The sequence below is a fragment of the Montipora foliosa genome, chromosome 9 (assembly GCF_036669935.1).
Source record: "Montipora foliosa isolate CH-2021 chromosome 9, ASM3666993v2, whole genome shotgun sequence".
In the NCBI taxonomy this organism is placed as follows: Eukaryota; Metazoa; Cnidaria; class Anthozoa; order Scleractinia; family Acroporidae; genus Montipora; species Montipora foliosa.
Window position 1 is genome coordinate 15,389,257 of NC_090877.1, and position 10,688 is coordinate 15,399,944.

The following is a 10,688-nucleotide window of genomic DNA, read 5'->3' on the forward strand; positions in this document are numbered from 1 at the left end:
GAAACTTGCATGTGTCGAATTTTCACTCTGATAGATCAGTTAAATGAAATAAGTGAATATATTTGAAGTGCAGGTTATGGAATGATGAAAGGGAGAAGTGATCAATCCTTGAGCTTATTTGGACAATTTTAGCAATTGTCTCTTTATATTAGAGAATATTAGAGTATCAAGTGAGTCAATGGCCATTTTTATACTAGAGACGAATAATTCGTCTGGGACGAACTTGGGCAAACATTTTTTCTGCGTCTGTTAAATGCGTCTAGTATAAAGACGAGCAAAGGACGCATTATGTGTCTGGACGAAGTATCTACTTTAATGTGTCTTCGAAGACGCACTAAACTGGATAGTTCGTCCAGGCATATTATGCACCTTGCACCCATCTTTATACTAGACGAATTTAACAGACGCAGAAAAAATGTTTGCCTAAGTTCGTCCCAGACGAATTATGCGTCTCATACAGTTCGTCCCGTCTTTACACTAGATGGACAACATGAGAGACGCATAATTCGTCTGGCCTGATTATCTACATTTACACTAGATGGACAACATGAGACTGACGCATAATTCGTCTGGATGGATTATCTAGAACAAAAACAGCCAGTGAGTCAATGAGTTAGTGCAGTTACCCTAACCCATAAAATGAAAGCTAAAATTTCAGAGAGTGCCTAGGCCTAATCACTGAAAGGAGGGCTTAGGCTTAATCAATAAATTATTGCTATATTGACTGTGAGTCTCATTGACTCATGACTCATTGACCATTTGACTCATAAATCATGGGACCTCGTTGCACCGGCATTGCAGAGGTCAATGGTTTGAATCCAATTGAAGCTTCCTGAACTTTCCAGGGCTTTGAATCCTGTTGAATTCACCTGAATTTTTCAGGTGTCTATATAATTTATTATTGTCCAGATACATGTAAGGATCACTTCTCCCTTTAGTTAATCATCTAAGATCAGTTGCTTACAAGAAATGACTTTACTGGTAACATGGGCAACAGCTTTTCCAGATGTTCAGAATTCTGCAGAATCTCACCTTCAAGTGCTAAGCGCCAAGCTGCATCTTTGGTTCCCACATTACTTTCCTGAATTTGAATTTGATGCCGATGGAAAGTCATGGAAAACGTACAAATCCTTTTGCTGAAGAACCTCTATAAATCTATGATCATGGTATTCAAGCTACGAAGTAAACAAAAACTCCAATTATTCACATTCCAGAGGCAGAGTCAATCTCCCCAGCTGTTAGGAAATTTGATTGATGGAATCTTTGCTCCTGAAGGTGAGATTACGCAGAATTACGGAAATCGCAGTAACACCAGTACTACAATGCTCAATGTTGGTGATTTGTTGTTTTCTAGCAGCCAAATGTCCTACCACGTAGGGAGTTATGATGAGAAGTCCTTTTGGACACAAAGAGAGACAGAGAATTTTACAAAGGGCTAGCAAATCATGTCAGAGCTTTTTAGATCTGCGTGGGCAGGACATCACAAGCATTCCAGTGGAAGTTTTCACCAAGCCACTTGTAGTTAGCCTCAGAATTTTAGATCTAACTTGTAATGGCCTTGAATCACTACCAAGAGAAATCTGTCTCCTGGCATCCTTGGAGGAGCTTTATCTGGGATACAATTACCTCAAATCATTGCCCAAAGAGCTTCAAGATTTGCCAAAGTTGAAGAAACTAAGTCTTGTTCACAATGGTTTCCAAGAAGTACCTTTTTGTCTGTCCAGGCTTCAAACTCTTCATTGGCTTAATCTATCAGGAAATTTGGTGGAGATTGTTCCTCCTTGGTTGTTGTGCTTATCCCAACTTCATCACTTGTACCTTATTGGCAACCTGATTGAAAACATTCCCAGAGAAATTTATCTGCATGGGATTGCACAAATCCGTAAATATTTCGGACTGAAAAGCACTAGAGAACTCAACAGCGAAACAAACAACGTACAACAGTCCCTGGTATCTCCTACAAAAACTAACTTTTGCTCTGGTAAAGTTTGGTCAATCTCAAAGAGTTCTGACAGTAATGGCTGTGAAATGGTTTCACTTTCATCTAAAGAAGCTGTGGAAACTCAGATTTTAACAGTGGATCCTGTTTTTCTACCTCTGGTGACTCCTGGAGATGATTACTCAATGCAACACAACTGCTCAGTTTCAGGATTTTTGGAGTCCCAAAGGAGTGAAATAGGCCTCATTCAGGAGGAAACCAGACAAATTCTCTTGAAACAGAAGCTAAGAAAGCAAAACATTGATTATCTCAGGCAAATAAGGAACCAGAATCAAACTAAACAAATTGCCTTTCCGAGGAAAAAAATAGATTTTAGCCTTGAACTTGAGCACCTTAGTAGATATAGGAGCAGACGCTTAACTACCAGTGAATATGGAACTTGCTCCTCATTCACAGGGAGTGTTGAGTGGTTTCCTTTTAATAGAAGAGATTCATGCGTAAGCGTTCAGTCAGAGGTAGATGATGCCATCAACAATAATACTCGAGACATTTTAGAGCTAAAGAACCCGTCTAGTGATGGAACTTATTCTCTTTTGAGTAATGCCTCAGAGCATGACTATGAAGAGGACTCTTATCTTGAGGAACTTCCTGACAGGCGTAGATACATTGCTCTGGGAGACATTCGTGTTATCATCCCAGAGGAAAATCTCACTGGTCATTTGCAGTCAGAATTTACCCTTGAAGTCTTGGAAGATTTGTCTTTCCACCCTAAACTTGGTAATCGTCAGGTTCTGGCAAGTGAAGTTATTCAGATGCAACCCCATGGAGCGAAGTTTTATCATGATGATCCAGCAATTATAAGTTTACCATTTGATGTAAAATTGGGAAGAAATGACCATGTTTCATGTTTGTATAGCAACACAGGTGTAGGACAAAGGCCTCGATGGGAAGAAATGAACTCAGATGATTTCAATGTCTTTGCCCCACATGTTGAAATTAAAGCCTACCACTTCAGTCTGTTTGCTATTGTGGTGACCAAAGGATACCCTGAAGCTAGGAGGAAAATAAGGGCTGGCATTGGTGGGTGTCTCTATGTACCAGAGGTGCCGGGAGTGGAAGTCCTCTTCCCAGAGTCCTGTTTACTTCATGATATCGAAGCCTCTGTGAGGGTTCTGTATGCAGATGATCCTTACGATGTGGATCATTCTGATCCAGATGCACATGCTCTTGCTGCCCCAGTTGTACAGCTAGGACCTCATGGCTGCATCTTCAACCCACACTCAAAGGATTTTGTGACAGTGCGTCTACCGTTACCCGATGGCAAGGTAATCCAAGAGAGCTATGGCAACAGCCAGTTGACATTCTGGTGCAGTCCTACCATGGATGGCGAAGATCTTCATTGGCAGCAGTTCCATCCCAAGTTTGTTCATATTGATAATGATGATGATAGTCTTTGTTCAGTTTACTTCTCTGTAGAGCACTTTTGTTTCTTCAGAACTTTATGGGACATTGTCGACACGATTCTGTGGGAAACAAAGCTTGGTGCCTCATCCCTTATTCCCATATTTCAGTTTAATGTTTCATTCCAAGCACTGATGTCAGAAATAAGTGATATTGACAGGAGATTTGGTATCTGTGTTGTTTGCTACCGCTTTGGTAAACCTCTGGAGGATATTGGCAATTTTCCAATCCTAGTTGGCAAATGCATTGCACCAAAGATGCTAAGCACAGGGATATTGCAAATAAGGTGCAGTAAAATTCTTCAAAATTTATATATTTTTTCTTGAATTATGAAAGGATTCTGTTTTTGCTTCACAGTCGCTTGCTATGTATAATGATGTGCCTTTATGCTTCTATATCAGAGATGCCTCAACTGCTTTCTTCCACCTCCTTTTTTCCTACAGTATTTCTTATTTTACTTTGTAAATGTGAAGAAAATTTTAGTTCAAGTCATTGTGACAGCTTTGTTTTTATGTCCCAAGTTAGTGCTAGCAATTCACCAGAAGTTAAGACACTTATTATAAATATAAAAGCTCTTATTTTCACAGCCACCAACTATTGTACCAAGGTCTGTTGTTAATTGCTGTCTTGTTGTTGCTATTAATAAGGCCAGCATACATTTCAGGCATCCCACTTATTATCGATTATAAAATTTAGACATCAGTGCTTTAAGATTGTCTATTATCAGTGTCCCATTAGAATCAATAATTTGTAAAATATTAATAAACACTTTTTCTTCTTTTAATCTGTTTTACCAGACTGGAATCCAAACATTTCAAGGCAGACACATCCATAGGGATGAAAGAACTTGTTGCCCGGGAGAATTTCAAAGGCCGTCCATTTGTATTACAGTTTGGATGTCAGTTTATTGGCGAGGCTCCTGATCATGGCACCTTTGGTAACGTTATTGTGGAGCAACAAACACAATATGAAGGAAATACGTCTGTCCTTTCCTTTCTCTTGAATAAGGTTTGTTTTTAATAGTTGTAAGCTGTTTTTGAGAGAAAATCAAAACAAACTTGTTCACAAACTCCAACTGATTGGCTGAAACAGATTATGTTTTTTAAATTCAAACTATCATGATATAACAGTTATTCAACTGTAAACTTTAATTTGGACTTGTGTTACAAAATAATTTGCATCTGTGTTGCAATTGACAACTGCACTCTTTTTTAGCCAATCAGAGCCTGAGTAATAGTCATGTATAGTATTAAGCTTATTAACCCATTGACTACCAGGGATTCCCCATTGACGAGTAAAATCGTCTGGCGTTAGACAGAGTAAAATACTCTGGTGTTAGACATACAGAGTAAAATACTACTTAGTCTGGCCGGTTTAGGCCGGTTTGGACGTCAAAGGGTTAATGGGGGCATTAATATGTGATTAATAATTGCTTAACTTGAAATCTCTGCTGATTGTTGAACATTGTATTTTGATTACAAAATGCCCTACATGAATTACAGCTTGGAATAATAATCATTTATGATGATTATAATAATGATTATTAGTACACTCAGGTAATCACATGATTTTGAGTGCAATTTGGGATAAATAAGCAAGTTAGAGTAAATTTTTTCAAAGACGACCAAAATTGCACGAGCCCGTAGGGTGAGTGCAATTTGTAGTCTTTGAAAAAAATCATATTCAAGTGCTTATTCATTCCACATTGCACGAGAAAACTCATGTGATTAATTCAAAGGTATTTTTGCCCCGATTTATGATTATGCAGGAAAGGTAGATCTTCCCAAGTGTTATTGAAATCCAAAAAGAAAATTGGGGGTAACCACGCATTTTTCAAAGATAATTCATAAACAATATTTGTATAAAGCTCTAAAATACAAAGTAATGTATGGTGCTCTTTCTCAAATTGAAGCTCAATTATCTCTAAAGAATGCATGGTTACCCCCAATTTTCTATTTGGATACCAAGAGTACTTTCTAAGATCTACTTTCCCTGCATAGTTTTAAATCGGGCAAAAAATATCCCTGCATTAGTAAGCATCACCGATAGGAAATCCGAGTATCTCGAGATGCGCAGAACGTATGCGCAATAACAATAGTAGGCACCGTCCTTAATAACATACATGAAAAAATCATATGAGATGGTTAAGCAAAAGAAACTCACACGCATCACACAATCAGGGAAAAATTTTGCCATAAATTGTGCCATCCAGGGTGCACGCATGATTTGAAAACAAAAGGTTTGATTGGTTCTGACAAACCCTATTGTTCATTAATTAGCCAATCATAATCCAGAATTTTGAAGTGTAATTTGCACTCAGGTGTGTTACACTCTTTGCACTGTGTTACACTTGAACTGCACTGCTCTCAGCTAATCAGAATCGAGTAATTTTTGCATGTATATTATTATTAATCATTAATACTTTTTTTACATCTCCTTCATTGCAGCCTCGTAGTTCCGAAGTTGTTGATGCTTCCCTGGACTGGGAAGTCCAGTTAACTAAAGAACTTACAGGTTTGTTCAGTTTATGTGCAAAATGTAACATATCTACATCTAATAAAAACTATTGTGTTCATTATTATTTTATTCAGCTAGAACCTATGTTCAGGGGACACTGATTCCAAAGTGATCATTTTAAATAATTTTTTTTTATTAACTTTCTTATTTTTAGTGTCAAGAACATTATTTTTTATAATAGGCTGATCCTACATAAATGGTTTTGTTAAGAAAGGGATAGCCTGTGTGGCACGCTTTTGAAGGGGAAGGGAAAGGGAGAACAGGCGGGAGAACAAGGAAGGAGGTTGCGTTTCTCCCTTTCCCTTCGAATGCCTGCCATGCATGCAGGCTAATAGAGGGATTATTTTAATTATTATTTTAACATAGTTGGTTGAGAAGGATTTTAGAGCTTTTTAATTAGTTCTGCACCTTTTTTACTGTATGCCCTTGAGGCCAGGCCCTTTTGACTATTTCAAAGACTGAACTTTGATTGACATAGCACGTGCCATTTTTGTCACGAACTTTCAGCCAATCAGACGTAATGTTGGCACAAGCTCCTTTTGAAGGGCTTTTTTGCTTGCTTTTTTGCAGTTGTTTATCGTTTTGGAATAAAATATTTTATGTGGACTTTCGCCATGCCATCATTCACCATTGATTATTCCATGGACTTCCCAACACAGATACTGAATTAGTCAATGTGCACTTGCATTGTCATGGTTATTTTGAGAAAGGAGATTACAAAACAACCATGTCTTAATTGGACAATTGAACTCGGATTAATTTGTTGAAGAACAATTTTATAACAAAAAATTATTATACTGTAGAAATAAAAAATACACTATGCTTCTTTCCAACACTGCTGAGTATCAAATCTGCAGCTACTGTGGGTTAATTAAAATGCATAAGGAGGAGGCAATTTCCAATTACCGGGGTATTACAACTAATGGGATTTGTACCAAAATTCCTGTGTACTACCACAAGTTCATGGTGGCTTTAATTTTCCGATGTTTTGTACCATGGACAGGATCTGGAACAATAGAACACAGATTGAAATAAATCTGGCTTAAAAGAATAGTTGCTATTTCCACCAACCCCATAATACAGTTCATTTTGGGGGTTTTTTGCATTTAAAACAATCGATATCCAGTAGCATGAGTCCCAAAAGTATGTACATGTAACTTATGTAAAGAACTCCCCAAAACATATTGCATTATGGGATGGGGGAAATAGCTAATTGAACCAAGTATAAATTTAAACTGCAACACACATTCATGAACTCAATTGCTTTAGTCTAACTTATGAAATCTTATTTGCTATGCCTTCATTGCAGCTCTGCTGAGTATCAAAGCTGAAAAGGACATGGGGGATGAAGTATGGCATGAAGTTGCTGAGAGCTTAGGATACACTCCAAAGGAAATACATGGCTTTGGCACTTGCGATAACCCCACTGCAGCAATCATTGCTGATTACAAGCACCGTGGAGGCATGCCACATCAGTTTATATCGGCTCTTTATAAGACAGGATCACCAGGTAACATGACCAGAAGCACCTGCAGGCAAAGAACAAGTTTACCTTCGCGAACGGTGATAGAAGAGGAAAGATCAGGTGAGCTTGTCAAAAAGGTAGTAAATGCTCTTCTAAAGAGCTTCAATGATGAAAAACGAATTATCTTTTTCAATTCGTAAGAATTGGAATTTGGTGTTATCAACTGAGTCAATAATTAGAAAGCTGATGTGTTGAGTGTCAGATCCTTGTCAGAGTGAATTACAGTCATGTTTTACGTGGAGTGGCTTGGTAGGCCAAAATGGCATGGTACTACATGTAGTTTAGAAGTGTCTTTGTCATTTTTTGCTTTTTTGGCATCTCCTAGATGTTTGCAGAACTAGTCTTCTTTCCGTACATGTTTAAACAACAAATTTTCTTTCAACAGAAAAGGCACACGAATTGTGTCCCTCTGACTGTGTGAGAAAGAATGCTCGCAAAAGAAGACTAGTGGAATCCATCAACTGGGAGGAAAAATTTCAAGATATTGCACAAAAAGTTGTTGGAAATGGCAAATGGAAGCAGCTTGGTCGCATCTTGGGAGTAGGGGAAAACAAAATTCAGGAAATTGAACACGACTGTAGCATCAGACAAGATGGATTGCAGGAAAAAGCTTATCAAGTGTTGATAGCATGGAGGGATCTTAATCCAGATCACTGGGATCTTGGTAATGCACTGGACAGACTTAGTAATGCGCTGTGCAAAATTCACCTCAACACTGTTGCAAGACAATGCTGTTTTGCTGCTGAGATGGGTTGACGCTAATGATGGTGGTAACGTGGAATTACGTACTCTATACATGGGAGGTTATTTTTATTGTAATTATTATTTTTAAATGTCTTTAAGTTAATGTACTCTGTACAAGGTAGTTATTTTTAAATGTAATATAATAATTTTTATACAAGTAACTCTATTCTTTGTGGACTTATGTTTAATTATAAATAGCACATCATTTGATTGGCTCATAGAGTAACAAGTGACTACTTTTTGAAGGAAAGATTTGAATGTAATGCAATACTTTATTATTGAGCTTGATTTAAGCCACCATTATGTAAAGTTAAATTCACATTATCTTTTGGGTGAAAAAATGCAGCTGTTGTGGCAAAAAGACGACAGTAAAAATTATGTGAATAGCAAAGATTTCCTTACCTTTCACGTCATTCAATGTACAGTGTATTTATTTTGTGTTTAAAAGTGAAAATTGCCTTCTTTACAAATAGAGCTTTTAAAAGTCATACTTTCCAAAGAAATTCAAAAGGATATAATCTTGTCAAAATGTATTTATATTACAGGAAACAAAAAATTAGTAGTTACAGTTAAATTTGTCATTATTTACTCAGTAAATTTGTTTCAACCACATTTGTATCAAAGAAAAGAAAAATATTATTTTTCACAAAAAAACTGTAACATGAAATTGTGATCATTATGATTTGTCAGATTTAGTTTCATTTGTTTGATATGCAGTAATAATATTATAATAATACTTCTTTCTTGAGTCAGAGATTTGTATTAGGAAGGTAAAACAGGTACAATTTTGCAGTGTGTTTGATGCATTTTGACAGCTTTGGACTGTATGTATGTTAACAGTCCATTTAGCAAGACCAAATTTTTGTGTACATACATGTAGTTTATGAGAAATGATGGCACCCATCTCAAAACTTTCAATAAAAGGACAAGGAATCAACCTGAGACAGCGGCACTTGCCTAGCTCAGCCATTTTTTAAACCGTGATTCCGTTGTTGTCTGTAAAATGTACTCACCATAAACACCCTAAAATATCTATGAAGATAATTTAACCATGGACATTGCGTCAGTCATAATTTTTTTTCTAGCTATGACCCTGGTTAACATATTTAGTAAGGCCTTGAGCAAGAATTTTTTCATCTCCCGGGAGTTCCTCAATAATAATACCATGTGAGATGGTGAAGTTGAAACTTAGGCATTAAGGTAAAAAAAAATGGGGATAAGAGCGGGTTAGGGGATCCTTGTTAGTATGCCTTCCAGGCTTGATTAAAAAGGCAAAGATAAAAATTAAGGGGAAATATAATGATAATAGAGACATTAAGATAGCCCCCGAAATCGGTTTACGGTTCGGGTAGCGCCATATCTTTTTCAATTGCAAGACGAAATGATCTTACCCGGTAGACCCAGCCGTTTTTCTGGGTTAGAAACCAGTTTACCCTTAGAAGAGTCACGAGTAGCGACAGAGGAGACATGATGGAGAAACGAGTAAGTTTTTATACTTTCTAAACAGAGAACATTCGTAAGGACGAATTTTGGATATATTTGATAGCCTTTCTTAAACAATTCAGTGAACTTATTTCTGAAGAGGAAGACCAACCTGCGGCCGAGCCGCCATCTTCGTAAACCATCGTTACCAATCCCCGTCCGTTAACTCTACGGGTATGGCTGCATGGAAATTTTACTTAAACGGGTACACTACCCTTACCCGTATACCGGTATATGTTGCAGGTAAAATACGCTTTCAGGTTGAATCCTTTTAAACCTAGTCTAAATTAATGGAATTATGCACTCAACCTAGCTTAAAACCCCTCCTCCCTCCCTCCCCTAAAAAAAAGATACTTATACCTTCCCTCCTCGAGCTCTGTATTACGCATCTCAACACATCTTCTTAATCTTTGGTGTCCTCTTATCGGTTTCTGTATTCGTACACTTATTAATTCAGTCTCAACATTACAACATAGTAAGGGAACAAAGAACTGCACTTATCGGTACTCGAACTCGCACCTCCAGATCTGTAGTACTGTGTCTTCACCACTACACTAAACTGACGAACATGCTCGAGCCAGCAAAGTTCTTTTCATTAGTTACTTTTCAATGATTGGTCAATTAATAACTATGTTTATGTTATGTTTTCAATTATCAATATCTCTATGTCTATAGAACAGATTTGACATCATCAGCAAATCGGTGAATTCAAGAATTTTTGAGCAATGATAAAAATCATTAATGTATAAAGGAAACAAAATTGGCCCGAGAACTGATCCTTGAGGAATACCACAAGGGACTGTGAGAAGATCAGATGTTGTGACTATTTGTTCACGGTTTTTTGAGAATAGTGTCGCCAGGTTGTTACAGAGGGGTGTTATTCTATACGGATTTTATCCTTTTTGCACACGTTTCTACAACGGGGCATAAAATGTCGAACAGGGTATAATGCCGAAAACGGTACAGACGCATAAATTGTGCCATTATTATGCAACACGCAGGTCATCGGTAACAAGCAGC

General features: G+C 37.4%; 1 protein-coding gene across 3 annotated transcripts in view; it reads left to right on the forward strand.

Annotated features, from left to right (window-relative positions):
- The window catches only part of LOC137970784 (uncharacterized), a 10,354-nt gene extending 1,220 nt beyond the window's left edge, over positions 1 to 9,134 (forward strand). The window contains exons 2-7 of one of the 3 annotated variants that reach the window (XM_068817351.1): positions 1,215 to 1,275; positions 1,358 to 3,686; positions 4,198 to 4,408; positions 5,848 to 5,914; positions 7,227 to 7,502; positions 7,828 to 9,134. In XM_068817351.1, coding sequence (XP_068673452.1) covers positions 1,384 to 3,686; positions 4,198 to 4,408; positions 5,848 to 5,914; positions 7,227 to 7,502; positions 7,828 to 8,198 — 3,228 coding nt within the window. In that variant the 5' untranslated portion in view covers positions 1,215 to 1,275; positions 1,358 to 1,383 and the 3' untranslated portion in view covers positions 8,199 to 9,134. Of the gene's footprint in view, positions 1 to 1,214; positions 1,276 to 1,354; positions 3,687 to 4,197; positions 4,409 to 5,847; positions 5,915 to 7,226; positions 7,503 to 7,827 lie in introns of all 3 variants that reach the window. The other 2 variants (XM_068817349.1, XM_068817350.1) reach the window with 2 other exon arrangements.
- Positions 9,135 to 10,688: the final 1,554 nt, after the last annotated feature.